Source organism: Curcuma longa, chromosome 11 (assembly GCF_044706935.1).
Source record: "Curcuma longa cultivar G26 ecotype Majalengka, Jawa Barat chromosome 11, ITB_CL_G26_1.1, whole genome shotgun sequence".
Taxonomy (NCBI): Eukaryota; Viridiplantae; Streptophyta; class Magnoliopsida; order Zingiberales; family Zingiberaceae; genus Curcuma; species Curcuma longa.
In genome coordinates this window covers 2,149,384-2,173,106 of record NC_133871.1, presented here as the reverse complement: position 1 = coordinate 2,173,106, position 23,723 = coordinate 2,149,384, and the positions used below count along the sequence as shown (strand labels likewise).

Here is a 23,723-nt window from a genome sequence, read left to right as displayed (position 1 = left end):
TTTAAATTATGATACCCGACGGGGATGGGGACGGGGATGGTATATGGGTTTGGGTTTCGGGGACAGGGATGGAGAAGGCTTCCCCGCGAATCCCCGAACCCGTTGCCATCCCTAGAATTGTGCTTATTCATGAGCATGGAAGGGGAAGCTTTCCCCTTCCCCTCTTTATCTCACCCCATCCCAAACACAGGTAAATTTTTTTTTCCCCTTCCTTACCTTTCCCTCTCTTTCCCTCACCTCCTCCCAAACAGAGCGTTAGTTTCAACTTCCCAATTTATTTCAACATTGATTTGACCGTTAAATTATTCATCACAATAATTAAAAATAAATTACCATTTAAAAATTTTAAATATTTCCTCGTACTTTAACTACTTTTTAAAAAACCTTTAATTATTTTCTTTTATGTCTTCATGAAATATATTTTTTTAATTCAGATATTTCCCGAGCTTCTTTGTGGGGAACGAACCGAATCGATCCGGTTTGCTTACAATACTATCCAACCGAACCGGCTCACTGGGCTTTCTCCGGCGCTCTTCAGTTGACTGTCTGGACGAAACCCAAACTGCGATGGCTGAGATCGCCGACGACTCTCCTCCTCTCGCCTCCGCCTCCGCCTCCGCCTCCGCCTCGTCTGCCGCCTGCGCCGCCGAAGCGGCATCCGAAAAGAGGCCCACAAAGCCCGGACGAAAGCGTCTCCTCCTCACCCTCTCCGTGCTCCTCTCCTTCCTCCTAGGTTTGCTCCTCCCTTATCTCTCTCGATCTCGCGGTCTACCTAACCCTTTTCGTGTTCTTCTGCTTCAGGTCTTCCCTTCTTCCTCAAGTCCACCGAGATCTACCGATCTCCTCTTCCCTTCGAATCGATCAATGCCCTCTCCCTCCGTCTCCAATCCGACCCGCCCTCCCTCCCCTGCCGCTTCCATGCCGTGTTCCTCCGTCCTGTCCCGGACCGTTCCCTCGCCTCCCGTCTCCGCTCCGCTATCTCCGCCGACATGAGGAGGCGCGCTGGAGACCGCCCCACCTGCGGCGGCTGTGGCCGGGACTTTGCCGTCTCCGTCACCTTGGATTTCGGCGGGGACTGCGCCAGGGACGACGGTGGTGAGGATGGTTCCTGCCTCTGGAGGTGCGGCGCCGTCAGTTTGGATGGTGTTGGTGCGGATGATTCCGCGGTCGATGACTTGCTGGATTCAGCGCTTGGGGGAGCGCCTGCCAAGGAGTGCGCGGAGGTCGGTGGTGGGATGGTTTACACGGTTGTGGTTGTGGAGCGAGAAGATGATTTGGGAGTGAGGGTTGTCGTGGGGAAGCATCGTCATGCTTGGATTGTCGGGAAGATCTCCGAGAATGATGTTGTCTCACTCATAGGGAAGGTGTTCGTGAAATACTTCATGAACGGGGGTAAGAAGGTAGGGGAGTTGGCTAAAGGGATAGGAGAGTTCGTACCTGTTGGTGCGGATGGCAGTGTGGTACTCTCATTTAGCCTGTTGAATGCTGATCCTGGTGACTGGGTTTATGATTGGTAAGTAGCCTGATCTCATACTTCCATGGATTAGTGAAAAGGTTCAGCTATATTGCTTCAGGCAGTTACCTTTGGATAAATTACTCATTCATTTTGCTTCTTTTTTTTTTCAGTGAGAAGATTCTCTGAAATGACTATAAGTGAAAATTGTGTTTCTATTATTCATTGTCATCTCTTCCCTTCCTGTCATTGTACTATTATATAGTTTCTTTGCGCTTCCTGAATAGCTGAACTTTAAGTAGGTCTGGATGTTTCAACTCTCCAGAATTTGGAGCAAAGATTTTGAATGATGAGAGTATAGAAAATGAATGTGATTTATAGATGAAGCATTTTGTGAGACACTGGAATGGTGTTAGCAAGCAAAGGAAAAGGTTTTTTTTTTCATGAGATTTTTCTTCAGTTTGCTCATCACCAATATGTGTTATGAGGGAGCACATTGTTGTAGGAACTAGTTCTTTTAACAATTAGGATATGCTTTGTTACTTGGACTCTACATCAATACCCTCCATACCCGTGTTAGATACTGGATACCCAGACACTCACTCTCTAAGTGGACACTTAGTATTTCTATTAGAGGATTCTTATCTTTTTAGAAATAGCCGTGTCAGACACTCAAATCCATACCTATGGCAGATGCTTATACCTAAGTCTAAGTAACATAGAGGGTGTGTGCATTACTGAATAACTTCAATCCATGCTATAGGTTCAGAAATTCCATATATTATTATGTGGTTCACAATCTTAAAACATATTCTTCTTTTCCAATTCTGAAATCTTATGGTCTAATGGCTTATTATATTGAGGCACCTAATGGAAGCTTACTTGTCATTTTTAGAATAGATTCATCTTATTATGTAGTGTTATGCCCCTCAGTAGAATGTTCTGAAGAGTAGAGGCTGGTACATTGGAACTAGGTACCAATCTCAAATGTGACCGAGTTCACACTCTAAACAATACAATTGTCCACAACTGATGGAACATCGACGAGATTAGCATGACTAGGCTTGTCGATCTAGTTTGATTTTTTTTTTCTTTTTCTTCTCAACCAGTCATTAATGAATCATCAAGTGACATTACTTTAAAAACATTTACCTGATATCTATTTGTAATAACTCAAAAATACTGCTTATAAAATTATATGTGACTTGTAGAAGTCCATTATAGCTTTTGCCTCCAGTTTGTTGGGACTCTCATGTCCCTTTTCGTTCTACTTAGGAAATTCAAAGAAATGAGTAACATCATGTTGGCTCCTTTGGTCAAGGCCCTAGCTCCGATAGCAAACATTAGCATCGAAAGTCAGGTATATGCAATTCAAATTTTCAATATGAACTCAAACTTTCTTGTAGTCTCCAGTGAACTTCACTATTTGTGGTTTACTAATTGTTTGCACTTTGGTGTTGTATCACACACCTAAATTGTCACAATCTTACTGGGATGAGAAATCCGGTAGCCACATCTTCAGCATAAGGGACCTTCCTTTCTTTGTATGCTTGTCTAAACTCTATATTATCTGTTGCATTTATGATCTGCTTGATATATCTGAAAATTTTAACAGCTTGAAACTCTTCTATAAATATGAAATCTTTAGTCAATGAAGGTATTTGCTGGCAATCTATATATAAAGGTAATTTATAAGATTACTCAGAAGTGAGGAAATGCGGAGATAGGTTAGTTAGGTACAACTGATACATGATTGTAGTTACAAGATTATACAACTTTTACTTGATAAAGATCCCAATATGTTCTATTGTCATCTAGCCATGATGGAGATTGAGTCACAAGGTGACTTTCTTAAAAAAGATTCTTACTGTTTTGTGCTGTTACTCACCTAGCCTCTGTGGAGATTGAGTCACAAGATGACACAATTTTACTTTGTCTTACAAAATATCCCTGATGTTCTGCACTGTCACTCATTGAGTCACCATGAAGATTGTCTCAATTGGCTATTGTGCATATGCAACAAACTGGTGGCAGTTCCAGAGAGATGAACACATTTTTATTAATCTGATTAGATCTGACAATTCATTTCCACATAACATTTTTTAATGCTTTCCAAGCTATTTATTCTTTCAAAAGATGTTGATCCGAAGGGCAACTGGAACTGTTTTGACTTTATTTGCTTTTCTGTAATTTTCAAGTTTAGTCACTCACAAACTATATAAAGAACCATAACTCCAATTGCTCACCTAAACTATTCCTTTTAATCTGACCGTGAGTATTTAAATAGAGTTCCAACTTCTGCATATTTGAAGGGCCTCAAATTTCCAAATACTAAATGTGTTGACTTTTAAATTTTAAATGTTGCACTTTATGGACAAAAATCCTTGCTACTTATCTGTTTTCTTCAACTATCTACATGGTTAAATTTGTCTTATTTGAATTTTGAAATCCATTTGACAGGTAAATTCAAATGAATGGCATCTGGATACTTCAATCATCGCAGCTGGACGATCAAAAGTTCTGCAATTTGTGGTGTACATTTTTTTATTCTTTTTTTTTTGCTTCTAGTTAGTTACCTTATAAGTTGGTTTTAGTGACATCATCCATTGTTTTACTTTTGAAATTTATCGTGAAAACTTATCTAGTCTTGGGTTACATAACTTGTGATTTATCATCCATACTGGTGGAAACAGACAATTACTACATGCAATATTTATGTCTTCAAGAATTTGGAGCATTTTCTTTATATTAGTCATCCTTAACCAAATATTATACACATCAAATGAGGAAGAAGAAGATCAAAAAAGAGTTGGTTAACAACAATAAAATAATATAAAATTTATTTAAATATAAATGATGATATAGTAGGGGATAGAGTTCAATGACATAGAAGGAATCCATATAGCCGACTCCCATCTAGTGGGATAAGATTTGGTTGTTGTTATTGTTGCCGTATCCTTAACTAAATATTACTATGACTAATAATTATACCATGGTTTCAGAACTGTGTTGAGGTTTTGATTCCGGACTAGAACGATACAATTTCGGTACCGTATCGTGTCATGCTGATATAGTTTTGGTATTTTTAAATATAAAATATATTAATTAAAAATAAAAATTTAATCTAAATATTTAAAATAAAAAATAAAATATTATATATATATATATATATTAAATAGGATAATTTTATTAGACTTTAATTAAGCATATTTAAATTATTCCAATCATAGCTAGGAGTTGATTAAAGTTATTAACCTAAGTTATTTAATTAAAGAAGTTAAAAACCTTACCTTGTTCCACACCGCCATGACTGCGGGCATGTGTGGCCCTCGTGGTCCCTTGCAATGCATCTAGATGCGTCGCGGGCCTGGGTGATGCCTTCGAACACGTCGCCGGTCCCGTGCAATGCCTCCGGACGCGTCGCGAAGTGCTAGGCAACACCGCTTGTGCCGGTGTTGGTCCGTGGGTGGAATGAGATGTTTCGCCTGTATCGGATGAAACGACTCGAGATTTTAATCTATGAATTATACTACATTTATTCATGTTGGATTCATGTGTTAGTATGGTATAATTAGTCCTGTGAAATTATTAGATTATTAGTCAGTTTTTGCATCTTCCTCTTGGGTCTCCTAATTCATCATTGTGAGAGGACAAATTAAGCAACTAAATCCAATTTGTATTCTCAATTCTTGCCTACTATTGGACATATATTCTCAGCATTTCATTGTTTATTTTGAGTTAGTCAATGAATAAATGGCATATTGGAAAAATGGTTCATGCATTGTGAATGCTGAAAAGTGCAGCTGTCAACTGGCAACATGCATGCTACTGTCTTCAGACTTTGCCACATACTAGCTACAGCGGGTCATGATCGTTTTTTAAGCATATCCTGTTACCCCACAAGGAATTCCCTAATTATTTTGTTTGCTTCAGCAGGCAATTTTGATCGGGCTCTTTCTTGATAACTTTTTTTGAAGAAATCATTTTAGCAAAGCATGTCTTAGTTAAAAAATGATTTCCTAAGGAAAGTGATGTGATATTCTTTTTTGTCACTAGCTATGTACCATCCGCAAGTGAATGCCCACTTCTCTTACAGCTTCCTAATGGAGAGATCTCTAAGACCAACAGTTTTATATCTCCAGTAAGTTGTAACACTTTAATTTATTTTCTCTTAGATGCAACTTGTTGCTCCTATTTATGTGATGTTTACTGCAACACTTAGATGTGGGGAGGCGTTATTATCTGGAATCCACCTCACTGTGCTGGAGATTCTCACAATACCTTGCCACCTCAGGTAAAAGTTCAAACATGCTACTTAACTTTAGGTCGTATCTGTGCAAATTGGTAAGCGTAAGTGAAAATTCTTCTACTACTGCATCTCATGTTTAACTTAAGTATTGTATTAAAATTTATGAATTGCTATTGGTTTCTAGCAAAGAGTAAGGCTTTCACCTATCGTTATATTTGATGCCGATTCTAAATTTAACATCTGGCAAAACAAACATAATGGCTATTCAGCTATTGAAAATCAAACCTTATTTAAGATCATAGCAATATCAATTCACTAACATAAGACATAATGCCGATTCGAAACTTTACACATGGTATTGGGTGTGATGATTGCTCTATTGATGGTTTATTGAAATAATCTCTCAGATTGTAGTGATAAGGTTGTAGACATTTGCTCTACCCTTGTATTATTACACCTTGTACTAATTGCTTTGGCAATTTAGGTATAATCATTAGATCTGAATGGCTGAACTAACATAGGACATAATCATTAGTGTCTCATTGGCTCAACTTCCTGGAAAAAATGTTGGTCTGGAAGATACCATAGCTAATTACATACTGGAGACTTAGTGTGCAGAGTGCAAAGGCAAAATTGTTGCCCATTAAGCTTCTCACACGATTATGTATTCCCTTGTCAAAACAAACATCAAGCACATGTTTTCATTAAAGAGGTCATTTTCTCCAGTATTCAGCTAGATTGGGGCTGACAAAATTGTCCAGCTCGGTTGAAGCTGCAATACCTTCCAACCTGATGAGAAGATTTCTCTTTTTGATCTTTGATGAATAAAAAAACCATTTTGACTTATTTTTATGTTTCTGTATACATAATGTACCTGCTGTTCATTGCAAAGCTTAATAATTGCATACCTTGAACCAGGAACTTCAAAAATTATTTCAAGTTTTCCTTGCACAACTCCGGATGCTATTTGGTCTCAAGTCAAATTATATCGATTCTTCTGAGACAGAAATATCAAAATTTTTGGACAGTGAAAGCGGTTTCACTGAATGGTAAGACTGCAGAAACATATGATGTACATTTATATTGATATAGATAATTGGTTACAATTGATATTTTCCTATCTGAAAACTGTAATGCTCTCTTTTTTGCACCTGTGGCTTACTGTATATCTAGTTTGATCAATACAGTTTAAGGTTTTTGAAGTTTGAAGTTTGAATATAGATGATGACAGTAAAATTTGGAATCTTTTGCAGCTTTAGAAATGCTTCAAAGGGAGAAATGCTGATCTGTTTGTATTTCCACTTATTTCAGGGAGTTGGATGTGCTATATCGTCATCATGCTTGTTTCAATCTACATTCATGTGTCACTACTCTCGAGTCACTTGCTAAATTAGTATGTTCCAGTCCTGTCCCTACCCTTTGTAGTCATGAGAAACAAGACTTTTGTTCTCCTCATTGATTTATTGTGTTTTAACAATTGGCATACTAGGTCCAATCACTTCCAAGAATGATTATAATGGATGAAATAGGGAAACAGGTACATTTTTCAGTTTGTTTCAACCTTCTCAGGCACTGAACATGTTGACCCAATTACATGTCTTTTTAGTTCAATTACCTGTCTTTTTAGTTCAATATTCTGATAAAAATGTATCGAACACATTCATGTCATATATACACTTTTTTAGTGTCAACCAATTTATATTCTGATAAAACGAAGACTAAGCTTTAAACATCATTTGGTACCAATCCCTTAGTTACAATCAATGACTGCAAGATTTTGATTGCTTGCTTCTTTGTCAGGTGAAGTTTTCACTTGAAGCTGCAAATTTAGCTCAGAGGAATGCATCTCTTGGAATCTATGATTCTTCAGCTAGTACGTTCCACCGAATTATCACCCAGCCCTTTTTCTGCTCTTGATTGATCTGTCCCAAACTTCTTACTTTTGATTCTTATATACTACTGGTTATAGGCTCTTCTAGACAAGCTAAGGCTTTAGCAGAAGATGCATTTTTTCATCCATCCATCATGTCGATCAGCTATTCCTCCATCGAACACTACTTTGCAATATACATGGTAAGTTATTTTTGTAGTTAGTGATAATAATATTAACCTTTGCAATATTAACCATGCCTTACATAATCTGATAAGCCGTGACTTATTACGATGTTTCACAAGATATCTCTCTTTTTTCCTAATCGGTTCACTTGTTTCGCAAACTAAGATTTGTTTTTCACTTATTTGATCTTTTGCCAGCCCTTCTTTGCGCCAGTCGCTCTTCATGTGCTTCTGGCCGCTATCAAAGAACTAAAGAGATACAAGAGGGAAAGAGCTAAATACCTGGCATTTATTTCCGAGAAAGCCAAGATGGACTAGTTCTTCACCCTCTACAGTTGCTCTTAACTCATTTAACACACGACTATCAGCTCTGCTGTTCTTGCAGTATTCCAATTTGGCAAAAACAGGTAACTAGAGTGATACAAGTTGTAGTTCTGGTCGGATCAATCATCAGATTGATCAATAGAGTTTCTATCGGGTAAACGTTGTTTTATCTTTACTGGAATACTTGTATTTCCATTTCCAGTTTGTCAGTGAAGACTATCTTCATCCAAGGGTACTTTGAAATATTTTTGTTGTTTTCTTTCCAAAAGATTCTCTTAAAGTTTAGATGGAAAAAATTGTCTCCAACAGTAACAGATTTCCTTTGAAAAAGGATGCTAGATGATAATGATAAATCCTAATCAGTCTCATGGACTCAATCTCGGGGGTGGTCGGTCCGGTTCTATGGAAGTTTTTCACCGACCACCAGGATAAATCGAGAAGCGCATACGGCGGCCAATCCAGATGCCCAGTATCCTTTGATTGTGTTCTCCATTTGGAAGAAAATTTTTGCAAATATGTCGTAGTTGGGGATCGAACCGCGGGTTTCTGGGTCACAATCCGGATGTCCTATCGTTGCATCATTGCCCCGGGGACGAAAAAAAGGATGCTTGAGAATTGCCTAATGGTGGATTTCATAAACACTGGTGATTAGTATAATTTTACATTAATCACAAACGAATTCATTGGACACATCCAAGATATGGTATCGTAGTGTATATTATTTGAAGATGATATTGTTTTGATAGATAAGAAAAGTAAATACTAAATTCGAACGTCGATAATATATTAGAAGTGAAAGATTTTAGACTTAGTAGGGTAAAGATAGAATATATAGAATTTTTATTTAGTAATATTAGACGTAATGAAATAATTATAAAGATAGGAAATGATGAATTATTTGTAACTGAGAGTTTTAAATATTTAAGAGTTTTTTATAAAAGGATGTAGAGATTGAGAGATGTCTTACATAGAATATAAATGAGATAGTTAAAATAGAGGAGAACATAAGATGTTATTTGTAATCGTAAAGTAACTTTAAGATTTAAAAGAAAGTTTTACAAAACGACGGTTAGACTTGTTATGTTATATGAAGTTAAATATTGAGTTATGACTCAAACACATAAACAGAAGATGAGAGTTGTAGAGATGTGGATGTTAAAATGGATGTGCGAACATATAAGGATGAATAAGATAAGAAATGAGATAGAGAGATTAAGAGAAATGTCTTACATAGAATACAAACGAGATAGTTAAAATAGAGGAGAGCATAAGATGTTATTTGTGATCGTAAAATACCTTTAAGATTTAAAAGAAAGTCTTACAAAATGATGGTTAGACTTGCTATGTTATATGAAGTTGAATGTTGAATGACTCAAACACATGAACAGATGATGAGAGTTGTAAAGATATAGATGTTAAAATGGATGTGTGAACATACAAGAATGAATATGATAAAAAATAAAAATATTAGAAAGAAAGTAAAAGTTACATTCATTGGGGAAAAATTTTGAAAGATATTTTTAAGATAGTACGAATCTATACTTAAACGATTAATAAATATTCTAGTTAGGAGATACGAAACTATGACAAATGTACATATCATACGAGGAAAAGGAGGATAAAAATGAATTAATAATAAAAAAATAAAATTTATTTAAATATAAATGATGATATAGTAGAAGATAGAGTTCAATATCATAGAAGAATTCATATAGCCGATCCCATTAGAATATGACTTGATTGTTGTTGGTGGTGATGATTGGTGACGATGATTAGTGTTCTTTTGTTCTCCAATACACATGATGCGGTGAAATCCTATTACTTCTACGTGGCACATATAGTCAAAAATCAAGCTGATCTGTTGAGTCAAAAATCAAGAGAAAATAGAACTTATTCAAAAACCTATATGTGCGAACCTAGGTCAGCTCGGCTACACGCCCAGATGAACTTAACCATTCATATAGGAGAGCTCGGCCATGTGCCCAGGTGAGCTCGGCCACGTATTCAGGTTAGCTCGGCCATATGCCCAAGTGAGCTCGAGTACGCATATAGGTGAGCTCAGCTACACGTTCAGTTCAACATGGCCAGCTTATACAGCTCGACCACATGCTCTCACAGCTTAGCCACTCTGATAGCTCGACCACATTCTCTCATAGCTTGGCCAATCATACAGCTCGGCCACATGCTTTCACAGCTCGACCATTCAGGTCAGCTCAGCCTCACAAGCAGGTTAGCTCGGCCACACCTTCAGGTCAGCTTGGCCTCACCTTCAAGTCAGCTCGGCCACACGCTCAGTCAGCTCGGCCACACGTTCAGTCAGCTCGGTCACACGCTCAATTAGCTTGGCCACATATCTTCCGACCTCACGTGTCAGCTCGGCCATCAGCATACAAACAGGCCGATCCTTCTTCTTGGCTCAAACTTATCAGCTCCTCCAAAAGGATAAGGACAACGACCAAGTCTTCAAATCTGATCCCGACAAGCCCGCTTGCTTGTACGCACAATCATCGAATGAAAATGATCAACCCTGCTGAGCCGTTGGATCTTTGGGAACCGTTAGAGATCATTCCGTTAGTAACAGCCAATCACATGCATTAAGATCCGAAGATCACGCTCCTTCTGCTCCTATATAAACCCCGTATGTATGAAGAAGAGGAGGTCTTTTCTCTCTAATTCTTTTTACACACGCATGTTATTTCTTTTTCTCCTTTCCTGCTCTTGACTGACTTGAGCATTGAAGTGACCCCATTGAGATTCCCCGGCGGCCTACTGATGTGTTCGTTCAGTTCTTCCTTTTCAGATTCCTTCGTTAGTAAGGTCGGCAGTGATTGAGGTGACATATGATGGCTTGACCTTCAGAACAACACACAAAGGCAACATAATGTTCAAAAGTTATCCTCATGTATATATATATATATATATATATATATATATATATATATATATATATATATATATATATATATATATATATATATAGAATGCTATCCTGGGCGCCTCCTCCTTACGTGACCCGTGAGCGTCTCCTCCGACACATCGCCGTTCCTGCCGGCATCGCGACGCCGTCCGGCCACCGATGGCCGCTGGACCGGACCCGATGGACGACCAACTCACCGCCGGTCCGGATGGGCCCGGATTCCGGCCCCGATTTGGCCGGCGGCGACCGGAATCTCAGCCGAAATCGCCGCCAGAATTGGGCGGCCGATTCCGGCCAAAATTCGGTCGATCGCCGGCCGAATCGGGGCCGGCCAAGTCACGGGAAGGACCGGTGGCTGCCGCCGGTCCTTCCCGTGACTAGGCCGGCCCCGATTCGGCCGGCGGCCGGCCGAATTTTGGCCGAAATCGGCCGCCCGATTCTGACGGTGATTTCGGCTGAGATTCCGGCCGCCGCCGGTCAAATCGGGGCCGGAATCCGGGCCCATCCGGACCGGCGGTGAGTTGGCCGTCCATCGGGCCTGGTCCAACGGCCGTCGGTGGCCGGACGGTGTCGCGATGCCGGCGGGAATAGCAACGGGTTCGGCGAAGACATACTGTGCATTCCCAAAAATGGACGGTTCAGATTTGGCGCGCGATCGAAATGGACGGTTGATTCGAAGTCACGCACAAGCGCTCAGGGAGGAGGCGCCCAAGATAGCGTTTCTATATATATATATATATATATATATATATATATATATATATATTTATTTATTTATTTATTTATCATAATTCATTCTAGCTAACCCTACTTAGGAGATAAAATTTGGTTGCGGTTGCTATTATCTTTTTATTAGAAAATGATCGGTGTTTAGTGTTCTTTTTTTCTCGAATTAAGCAAGCACTTTTTGTTGATGGATTACCTCTATGTTTGGGAAGGCTTTAAAATAATCGATGACCCGTGCAATGCGCGAATAGGGCAACTAGAGTTGATGTTGAACGAAAATGGTAGTTGTTGCTTTGGGTGTTTCTTGTCGATGGAGATGGCGATGTGAGATGGTGTCGACTTGCATGGTTCCTTTTGTTGTGAGAGTAAGAGGTGAGAGATAGGGAGGTCAAAAATAGCTTCGATTCTTCAATTCCATTCAATCTGAAAAAAATAAAATTAAGATTGAAAAATTTTAATTTAGATTGAGAGTTTTGGATTGAATTAAATTTAGGGGGCGTTTGGTATACATTCGGTAATGGGAATGATAATGATTTTGATTGAGGGGTTAATGACAATGGAAATGATTACCGGATTTTTGGTGCTTGGTATAGATACTGGAATGAGTATTATTCACATTAATGTTGTTTGATTTGACTTAAATTATGGAATGAGAATCAGTCAAAATTTTCATTTTACCCTTACGTAAAAGACAAAAGTAATCATATAGAGTCATAGACAAAACTATTTTATTTTAAAAAAGTATAATAGGATGAATATTTTTCTTTCATGCCAACGTACAAAAGACATAATTGTCCATAATAAATTATCGTCCAAAATACAATCGTCTTACATAATCAAAATAACTACCACAATATCAAAAGTGAAAGAAGCAAAATTGTATTCATCAAACCTAACATCACAAACATAAGCAACTCAGCAATTTCAAGGTTTATTATAAAGAACCCATCGATTTCTTTATAAAATCTAAACCGATAAAAAATCTTACTTCATGTTCCGCACACTTGAAAATATATAAAATAAATATAACTGAGAATAGTCTAAGATTTGAGTTAAATTTTTATGTTACAAATACAATTGAGAATAGTCTAAGCAATACAAATACAACAAGCAAGGTCCAAAGAAACCTTAGAAATTTCAGAAGAATGGTAGCCTAGCAAGGTCCAAAATGTCATCACAAAATTTTACAAGGTCATCACAGAACCACTGAAATAAACTTGGTAGCCTAGCAAGGTCCAAAATGTTTCAAGCAAGGCCTAGTCTAATTCTAGCACATATGAACTTAGCTAAGCAAAGTATCTGTGGGTTACATATGAACTTGGAAATCTGTCGAACACTAAATATTGAAGACATATCTTGTCTCTTCGTCCATTGAATAAAGAGCTCAAGATTTGTTTTTTTTTAAAATGGTCTAAAGTAGGAATTGATGGTAAAACCCTTTAGCATGTCCAATTTGTTTCTCAAAGGTCTACACAACAATCCAACAAGATTAGTGCAAACAATAATCAAAAAGGGCCATCGAGGACCACATTAGGAAAGATCATCACAAGACAATATATTGACGTGAAGAGAAAAAACTATCAAGGAAATCTTACTTCAACAACCATGGTGAACATCCATACCTAATATTGCGCTTCACCTTGCAGATTCTTCAAACAAGTAGACTAGGAGAAATGAGGAGAAAGGAAGAAGAAGAGGAGGAAGAAAAGGGGAAGGGGTGGAGGAGCTCGGTCGGTAGAGAAAAGAAGAAGAGGAGGAAGATGGGGGGAGCTTAGATGAATGGGGAGAAGAAAAGGGAGGCGGCCAAGAGGAAGGGAGGCTAGCGGGTGGGGAAGAAGAAAGGAAGAATCGCGGCGGGGAAGAAATCGCAGAGAAGAAATCGCGACCTAGGAGATGGGCGCGGGGTACAACTGTCCACGAGAAAAAAAGCTGCGCCTTAATGGGAATGAGTTTAGCGATAACCGAGGGAGAGGTTTGTTATGAAATCAGGGATATCAAATCCTTATTTTGATTTCCATTCCCGTCTACCAAGCATTAAGAATGGGAATGAAATTTCATTCTCATTCCCCTCTTCTAAACCCGCCTACCAAGCGCCTCCTTAGATCAAGTTTAAATTGATCCAGATATAAGATATAGAAGATTTTTTTTTGAGATTAAAATAAATTTTATTTTAAAAATTAAAATATTTTATATAATATCAGTATGATAATGATAAAATATTGAGATAAAAATAAAAAATTATCTGAAAAAATAGTAAAAAAAGTTATTTTAGGTTATTTTAATTTTTTGGATTAGTTGAGTTATACGAGTTTGAGTTTTAGATTTCGAGTTAAATTCGAATTCAAGTCGAATTAGGATTAGATTTTTTAAATAATATTTTATTTTAATTCGATGTGAACTCATTCGATCCACTCGAATTACACTCCCAACTAGAGATGTAAGAAAAGAGTTTATAGGCTAACAACGCCTAGGTAGAGCTGTCAAATGTGCCAACCCATGGCGGGGCGGGCCAACCCATGGCGGACCCATCATATGGCCGGTCGAGACGGGCCGATCCACCAACTTGGCAGGTTAGGAAATCTCCAACCCAACCCAACTCAAGGTTGGCCGCGGATTAGGCGGGCCAACCCACGGGCCTGTTACAAAATAAAAAATATTAAAAATATTAAAAAATTTAAGTTTAAATTATAATTTAAATAGGTTAAGTTAAAATTTTTAAGTTTGAATCATAATTTTAAAATTTAAATTGTAATTTAAATGAATCAAACTCATTAATTCATTGAATTTTCTACTTTAATTCTAAAATTTAAAATAAATAAATAAACTTTCTCAATCCGCGGGCCAACTCAAGTCCATCGCGGGCCAACCCACGCCGATTGCGGGCCTAGGCAGGCCAACCCATCTTAAAATGGGTTGATAACATTTCAATTCAATCCGTCTAAATTACTTGGCGGGGTGGGCTAATCCGGTGGGCTAATCTAACTTGACGGCTATACGCCTAGGGAGTAGATGTAATTAAAATTTATAGGCTAACAACATGTGCAAAATAGAGTTTATAGGCTAACACGCCTAGGGGAGTAGATGAAAGATAAACATTACTTTATTTAAAATAAAATAAAATGATATGTCATTTTTTAAAAATATTCTAAATTGCTTCAAATGGAGTCATTTTAATTAAAATTGATGTAATTAAAATAATCTTAGTCAAAACAATCTTTTAAATTTTGATTATATATATATATAAGGTACTTTTATAATAATAAAAATAAAACACACTATTTTAATTCCATAATTTTTTTCTCAAATTAAAAAAATAATCATTTTGTCAGAAAGAAAAATCATTTCAGATACAAGAAAATTACAAAAATATAAATTCCAACTTCACCTGTAGAGCCGTCAAACTCATCAATTTATTGCGGGACGGATTAATTTATCAAAAATTTATTATATGATGGGTGGGATGAATTGATTCATCAACTTGATAGATTAAGAAATTTTTAATCCAATTTAAGATAGATTACAGATTAGACGAGTTATAGATCTATCAAAAAAAATAAAAAAATATTTAAAATTTTAATTTTAAATTGATTAAATTAAAATTATGATTTAGATCAATCAAATTTATTAATCTATTAAATTTTTTATTTTAATTTTAAATTTTAAAAAAATAAATAAAATTTTCTCACAGGATCCATTCAAATCCATCACGGCTTGCGGATCCATTCAAATCCATGGATTGATCCACGTGGATCGCGGACTTAGACGATCAGCCCACACGCTGATGAATCCGTTTAACCCAAATTTGGACGCGTTTATCCACGTTTCCACACGGAGTTGGGAGATCCGTCGGTCAGCACGACGAGATTGGAGTTCCCAACTTTTCCCAGCATTTCTACGTCACTTCTCCAATCGCCGATCTACCCTCGCCTCACCCAATCCTGATCGATCTGCGGCCTGATCACCGGAAAAGGTTCCAATCTCTCTAGTGAAGGAAATCTTTAGTTTTTGTTCTGTTTTTTTTTTCAAATTGATTTCGATCGCTCCATTTCGTCAATTTAGCCATTGATTTCGAAGAGGAACGATCTGTGTGTTAATTTCGCTTAGTTTAGCACGATTTCTAGATGAAGATTTGTAGTATCTTACCATCTTGTTGCTATTATGCACTTGATCGTGTAGGAGATAATATAAAACCTTCTCGCAGATTAGGTTCTGTTACTCAAACTATTCTCAATTTCTCTATTTTTGGCGCTAGATTCAACCCCAAATCCTTCACTTCGTAGAATCTTTGATGTGTTTATGGAGCAAACTCATCTTGTTATAAGTATCTTATGATCTTTAAGAAGGTTAGGTTCTTTGTAGATAATTTGTGCCGTAATGCATTGTTGTATTTTGAATTGTTGGGATCTTTCACTCATATTTTTTTCACCAAGAACATTTATCACCCTTGAATTTGGAGTATTATACTTTCACGCAATTCGTAGGGTTCAACAAGCAATCAGTATGTCATGATCTAAGGTGTAGTACTACTTGATTGTGCTTCTTCCCATAGCTATGAATTTCCGGAACCTGGAAATGGTCTTCCGATATCAATAGCTTTCCTATTATAATTACTTTTAGGACTCTACCATTTGGTATTCCCCCCGTGTTTTAATAATTTCGGTACCATATAACTTCAATCAGTGTTCAATTTCTTTAGCTAACAGCAAATGAATTGTATTTTGATTGTAACTGTTTTTTTTTCTAGATTGTGATCTTTTACTCATATTTTTTTCATTAAGAACATTTATGAAACTTTTTCACCTTTGAATTTGGAGTATGCTATTTTCATACAATTCATAGGGCTCAACAAACAAATAATATGCCATGATCAAAGGTGTAGTACTACTTGTAGTAGTGCACTTTATATCTTGTAGTAGCAACCAAAACATTGTGCTTCTTCCCATAGCTATGAATTTCATGGACCTGGAAATGGTCTTTCCAATATCAATAGATTTCTTATTATAATTACTTTTAGGACTCTACCATTTGGTATATTCCCTTGTTTTAATAATTTCAGTACCATATAACTTTCAGTTAATGCTCAATTTCTTTAGCTAATTTCTAGCTTTCACACAGCAAATGAATTGTATTTTGATTGTAATTGTTTTTTTTTTCAAGTTTGGGATCTTTCACTCATATTTTTTTTTATCAAGAACATTTATGAAACTTTTTCACCCCTGAATTTGGAGTATGCTACTTTCGCGCAATTCGTTGGGCTCAATAAACAAATAATATGTCATGATCACAGGTGTAGTACTACTTGTAGTAGCGAACCTTATATCTTGTATTAACATTCAAAAGATTGTGCTTCTTCCTATAGCTATGAATTTCGTTGAACCTGGAAACGACCTTCCAATATCAATAGCTTTCCTATTATAAATACTTTTATGACTCTTCCATTTGGTATATTCCCTTGTTTTAATAAATAGCTATATGAACTTCATCGAATGAAGTCATACATATCTTTATAGCTTTGAGAATGTTATTAGCCTCAACCCCTTTGTTAGCATAAGTTTTGGCATGCATAACTCTACTGCATTGTATGATGTCATATCGATTAGCACCTTAAACTGTTGCAAACATATTTTTGAATTTTGTTCTACTTATAACCTTTGTCGATGAGATACTAATACGATTGGTTTTCTTTGAACAATCATATATCCAGGATCTGTCCTAGAAGAGCTGCCTCTAATCTTTTGTAACCAACTACTTACAAAATGTCTTCAGGAGGCGATTTGATCAATGGTCATGCCTATCAGCCCCTTTTCTCCTTTGGGGTTATAACGGATGTCCAATATGCCGATATTCCAAATGGCCACTCATTTCTTGGCATCCCTCGATACTACCGTGAAAGCATTCGGGTTTTACAAAGAGCAGTGCAACACTGGAACGATCTTAAGAAGCTCCAGTTTTCAATCAACCTCGGGGACATTGTTGATGGGTTCTGTCCGAAGGCTGAGTCGCTCAGTGCCGTGCAGAAAGTTGTCAAGGAGTTTGAGAGGTTCAATGGACCAACCTACCATATGATAGGCAACCACTGCCTATACAATCTCCCTCGCCACCAACTGATCTCATTGCTGAAGGTTCCCTCTGCTCCTGACCGTGCATACTATGACTTCTCGCCGTGTCCAGAGTACAGATTCGTCGTTCTTGATGCATATGACATTAGTTCAATCGGCTGGCCAAAGGATCATCCAAATGCACTGGAAGCTATGCGAGTTTTGGACACGAAGAATCCTAATTTGGATAAGAACAGTCCAAATGGAATGGAAGGCCTTGAGAGGAGGTTCCTTATGTTCAATGGGGCAGTCGGGAAGGAACAATTGCTTTGGCTCGAAGATGTCCTTCGACAATCCTCCAAGAACAAGCAGAAGGTCGTTCTATGTTGCCATCTTCCTTTGCACCCCGAAGCATCATCAATTGAGGCACTCTTGTGGAACTACGATGAGGTGATGAGTTTGATCCATCGTTACGGATGCGTGAAGGCTTGCCTTGCCGGCCACGACCACAAAGGTGGTCATGTTGTCGACTCTCATGGCATTCATCATCGCGTTTTCGAGGCCGCTCTCGAGTGCCCTCCGGGGTCGAATGCTTATGGATACATAGATGCATACCATGATAGGCTTTCTCTTGTAGGCACTGACAGAATGAAGAGCAGTGAGATGATATTTAGATAAGTAGACAAACATGGTTCATTGTTTTTTCTCTTACCCACTTGTTTTCACTAAAGAATACAGATCCGAACACAAATTTGATCATCATTCAACTCCGATCAGTGTGGAATCCTGAGGAAGGTTTGGACCACCTTAAATTTATTATATGCAACTTTATATGATATTTTATATTTGTTCTGTAAAAAGGTAGAATCTGCTACCTCAGCAGTTCCACATTGTTGGTTCTACGATCTGTGAAGAGGTAAATCGAGAAGCAACTTTACGATCTATCAGAAGGTAGATCAGAAATTGCAATTGATCACGACGGAGGAGGATATAGATTCGAATTTTTATCTTCTTTTACAAATTCTGCTCCATCGTAACAACTCAGTTATGTTCTGGGGACAAACTGAATTGCTAAAGATAGGGATCATTTAAATTCAACATCAATAGTTACCATCTCAATTGTTGATGAGGAACACTACCAAATTATGCAAAGTGTTAAGCAAACTTCACAATTATCTATCTTTTAAAAAAAGTATTCTTTTTTTAAAAATATATTTTTTATTCAAAAATATCTAGCTGTTACAATGTATTAAGATAAATCGACATAATATTTATTTAGTATAACTTGGTAAAAATTTATGTATATAGAACACATTTTATTAATTTGTCAAAATTATTCAAACTTATTAAAATTATTTTAATAATAGTTTTAATTAAATTTGAAGAATTTTAATTAAATTGATAAGTAATTTGAATTGTTATTGTAGAAATTTATTAGAGCATTTTGACTATTTTTAAAAATTTTATCCATAAAAAATATAAAATAATTTTTTATATCCAAGAAAAAATAATTAAAGTCTTTAAAAATGTTATATTTTAGGGTATTTATGAAATTTACTCTAAACTTCACTGGTTGAGTCAGTTGAGTGTCTCATCGAGTGTAACGGCAACGCGAAACGGCGGCGGCGAGGATGCTCTTCCTCCGATCACTCCGCTCGGGCGTCGTCCCTAGGGCGGTCACTGGCCGCCCCTCCTCCACCCTCGCTTCCTCTGCGGCCGCCGTCGAGGCCGAGAGGACCATCCGCGACGGCCCCAGGAACGACTGGAACAGGGACGAGATCAATTCGATCTACGAGTCTCCCATCCTCGATCTTCTCTTCCATGGCGTATGCCCTCTTCCTTGCCCCTCTTTCCATTATTCTAATCATTTTATGACTCCCTTTTTTTTCTCTTGCCTCCTTTCTCCCAATTGCGTAAGCACAATGTCAGCATGTCTCGGCTTGAATTTGAACTACTGCATGTCGAACCTCGACCTGAATTTGAAGGCAAAATTAAAGGTACTTGATTCTTTCAGCCAGTTTTCGATTGACGTTTTCGTCATTGGAGGGAGTAATTTGGCTGGACGAATGAATGAGGCAATTAATTTAAGTGAATTCACATTAGCATGTAGAGTGGACGATTTCACAATCTTGTTCTATCTTATACCGCACTATTTCTCTTTGATTATTTTGGATTTCATGCTTATCTTCAATTTATATATTTTGAAGTGTAGATCTTCTCATATCTGTTTTTTTTTTCATCATTCAAGATGCGTTTTTGGGTATTGTAGGCTCAAGTTCATCGGCAAAGTCATAAATTTCGAGAAGTTCAGCAATGCACTCTTCTATCCATAAAAACTGGTGGATGTAGTGAAGATTGCTCATATTGTCCCCAATCATCGAGGTATGATACTGGTTTGAAAGCCCAAAAGCTAATGGGCAAGGACCCTGTCATGGAGGCAGCAAAAATGGTATACATTTGCACATTTCTGTAACTCACTGAGATACATCAACCAAACTTTTAGGTGTTTGGTTAGCTTCTTTATTCACAGTCCTTTGACCTGCTGTTTGTAGTCACTATTCTTACATTAAAATCAATTAGCAAGTTCCTTCAGGAGAAAAAAGAACACCTTTCAGATGTTCCTTTACCAGATCCATGATGTGTTCCTTTAGGAAATGTAGACTAATCCAGTCCAGTTGAAATGGTAGAATATACATGATTGAATTGGATTTCTAACTAATTCGGCCTGAAATTCTGTGACTCTAGGACTGACCAATTCAACCCTAGTCTAGTTTTCAAAGTAGAGGTTCTTCCGTATTTTCTTCCATTTTATGTAATGGCCCTATCTGTACTTAAAGCTCATTGCTTCAGCAAATTTTGACACATGCATCTATGACTTGTTTAACAATGAGTTTATCAGGATTTGACCCTCTCTAGGCCATATATTGGCTTGAGTCAATGGGTTCACATGTTTGTCTTTTCACGTGCAAATAGCTTTATCCTTGTTAAGATTTAGGCATACTCTGATACAAACATTAGATTAACAAAGATTTCAAGTGTATAATCTACCAAGTAATGTTCTAATTCAGCACCTTTTTTTTAAAAAAAAGAAAAAATTTGGTTGTTATTGCTTCTAGGTTGGAAACGTGTGAACTATCACTGTCTATTATTAAAAGAAAGCTGTTCCTCTTGCTATTTACAGGCAAAAGAAGCTGGAAGCACACGTTTCTGCATGGGTGCTGCATGGAGAGATACCATCGGTAGAAAGACCAACTTCAACCAGATCCTTGAATATGTGAAGGAAATAAGGTGTGGAATACCAGACTTTCATATGCCACTAAATATTAGTATCTGTATAAAAGAATGGATATTTGCATGTTGCACAACTGCTTCTAAGCCGAAAGTATTCTTTGGTGATTATACTCTTCAACTCTGTTGCTAGTGGTTGCATTACCAGCACAAATACTTGTGAGAATTTCCATTTGTGATTCTACTCTTCACCCCTCATGTTGAAGTGGCTGGTTGTATCACTTGCAAATTTGTGATCAGTTTCTTTTGAAACATGTGGCAGAATGTTTCTTGGTGATTTCTACTCACAGCTCATGTTAAATGATATATCGCCGGTGAATTTGTTATCACTTCTTGTTGAAACATTCATTTATTGTATACATAAGTTCGCACATAGTACCTTTTCCATTACTTGAAAATTTTCTCCTGTAGGTGTTTTAGGTTCATTGTACATGTTTCTGCATTCACAGATCTCATTAGCTCTGTTGAATACTTACATTCTGTTCATGTAATTTGGTTAAATTCTATTCTATTTCTTCCCTTAAATAAGTTCATATGATGTGTCTCTTATGTAACCAACGCTTGTAGGGCTATGGGTATGGAGGTATGCTGCACCTTGGGCATGATAGAGAAACAACAAGCAGAGGAGCTTAAGCAAGCAGGCCTCACAGCTTACAATCACAATTTAGATACTTCAAGGGAGTATTACCCCAACATCATAACCACTAGATCTTATGACGAGCGATTGAAAACACTTGAACATGTCCGTGATGCAGGAATCAGTGTATGTTCAGGTAATACAATTTTTGTTTACATGGGGCAACAATCCACCGTCTCCAAAATCCATCTTTGATGTATGAAGGATTCAACCTTATTAACATATTTTAGAAGCTACAGCTATTTTTTCTATATTGGATATATGTTGATCATATTGCCACTAGCAAAAGTTTGTTTAGTTCCATATTCATTCAGACAAGTTAGTTGGAGATCTGCCTGCTCAAGGTTCGAAGATTTTGAGACCTAAACTCCATTGTTTCTTGGCTAGTTAAATGCTGCTTTTTTTGGTTGAAATAGGAGGTATTATAGGCCTTGGAGAATCCCAGGAGGATCGCATAGGACTTTTGCATACCCTAGCAACACTCCCTACACACCCTGAGAGTGTTCCTATCAATGCTTTGGTTGCTGTCAAGGGTACACCTCTTGAAGATCAAAAGGTGTGCTATAACTCACTCATACTCTAGTTGTTGTTTCTTCTCTTCATGTACTTTTATTTTGCATTGAACTAGTATTCTTCACTGCACCATTTCCTGAAAGTTGGTTCATTTACATTGATTTTTGCATAAAGATGCATTATTTGTTCTAGCTAAATTATCGCTCGCCTATGTTTTTAGTTAAATACTGTATAGGAATCAAATTTCTTATCTCTACAGGGTTAGATCCCAAGTTATTAAAGAGTAAAAATACGAGAATATGAAAGTAAATATTCTTATTTATTGTTATTCTACTGTTCGTCCTAGTTTCTATTACTTTTCTACTTATCATCTACTAAAAAATAGCTAATTAAAACAATTAATTTGGTTGAAACTTGGATTATTAGTTGTCGTCAATGATTGAAGAAAAAGATTCAAATTCCACTGGATGAGTGAATAGGTTGACCCTGAAATAACAAAAATTAATGACAATAAACACGTATTTTATCTTTTTCAGACTATTTAAGAATCAGAAATCATACTTGATTCCTAGAACTAGAACTATTCTCCATAGAGAAATAGTAGATCTACTCTTCAACTGACTCGAAACTTCAGTTGTAGCTCAACTTTTTTGCCATAATGTCACAACATATAACACTTATTGTAGATAACTGAAAAGCTGAAATAGTGGTATAGGGATTACAATACAATTGGTTCCTTCACATCTAGTATTGTTGCTTCCAGATTTATTAAATCTTGCTCTCTCTTCAGCCTGTTGAAATATGGGAGATGATCCGGATGATCGCAACCGCTCGCATTGTAATGCCTAAGGCAATGGTGAGACTATCAGCTGGAAGGGTGCGGTTCTCCATGCCCGAACAAGCACTGTGCTTCATGGCTGGGGCCAACTCCATCTTCACGGGAGACAAACTGTTAACAACACCAAACAATGATTACAATACTGACCAGTTGATGTTTAAAATCCTTGGCCTGACTCCAACAGCGCCAAGCTTTGCTGAAGCAGAAACACCAGTTGAGCCGGTGACAAGCGAGGAAGCAGTCTCTAGTTTCGGTTGAAGAATGTGGGTCGGCGCTAAGAGTTCAGGTTCGACTAGGCCAGAGTCACCGTGTTGAATCTGGTTTAGCCTTTTCTGATATATTTTGTATCCATCTAGATTCATTTACTAGACAAGATTGGTTTGTGTCGAAATGCAGTTTTAGATTAAGTTGAACCAAACTAGTCTTATCTCCTTCTCATCGAACTCATTCAAGTTACCATTGTAACTCTTCTGTATTATGAAAATTGAGCAATGAGATAGTTGCATATTTTGCTTGGACAAATTTTCCTCTTTACATTTTTTTTTTTCAAAATAAATAAACCCCTTATGTACTTATGTAGTATAAGATAGGCCGGTTCGCTTGAGGAGAGCCTTTTTCATGATCATACCTGAATGATGTTATGCATGAACCGGCTCCGTAAGATCCCATAGAATAAGAGGATTCG

At 37.3% G+C, this 23,723-nt stretch overlaps 3 protein-coding genes across 3 annotated transcripts; all 3 read left to right on the top strand.

The window, feature by feature from the left end:
• Positions 1–538: 538 nt before the first annotated feature.
• LOC141839385 (uncharacterized) lies at positions 539–8,366 on the top strand. The gene is made up of 13 exons (XM_074727117.1): positions 539–733; positions 802–1,513; positions 2,729–2,815; positions 2,910–2,997; positions 3,914–3,987; positions 5,510–5,594; positions 5,676–5,747; positions 6,621–6,751; positions 7,014–7,095; positions 7,192–7,239; positions 7,503–7,575; positions 7,672–7,775; positions 7,956–8,366. Exons 1-13 carry the CDS (start codon positions 568–570, stop codon positions 8,073–8,075), a joined length of 1,842 nt encoding a protein of 613 aa, XP_074583218.1. The 5' UTR covers positions 539–567; the 3' UTR covers positions 8,076–8,366.
• A 7,217-nt stretch (positions 8,367–15,583) lies between these two features.
• On the top strand, positions 15,584–18,605 carry LOC141840840 (manganese-dependent ADP-ribose/CDP-alcohol diphosphatase-like). The gene is made up of 2 exons (XM_074728917.1): positions 15,584–15,694; positions 17,429–18,605. Exon 2 carries the CDS (start codon positions 17,481–17,483, stop codon positions 18,438–18,440), a length of 960 nt encoding a protein of 319 aa, XP_074585018.1. The 5' UTR covers positions 15,584–15,694; positions 17,429–17,480; the 3' UTR covers positions 18,441–18,605.
• A 756-nt stretch (positions 18,606–19,361) lies between these two features.
• Positions 19,362–23,545, top strand: LOC141841309 (biotin synthase, mitochondrial-like). Its single transcript, XM_074729454.1, has 6 exons — positions 19,362–19,588; positions 20,032–20,211; positions 20,944–21,050; positions 21,618–21,823; positions 22,104–22,243; positions 22,991–23,545. The coding sequence occupies exons 1-6, from the start codon at positions 19,394–19,396 to the stop codon at positions 23,294–23,296; spliced, it is 1,134 nt and encodes a 377-aa protein (XP_074585555.1). The 5' UTR covers positions 19,362–19,393; the 3' UTR covers positions 23,297–23,545.
• The last annotated feature ends 178 nt before the right edge of the window (positions 23,546–23,723 follow it).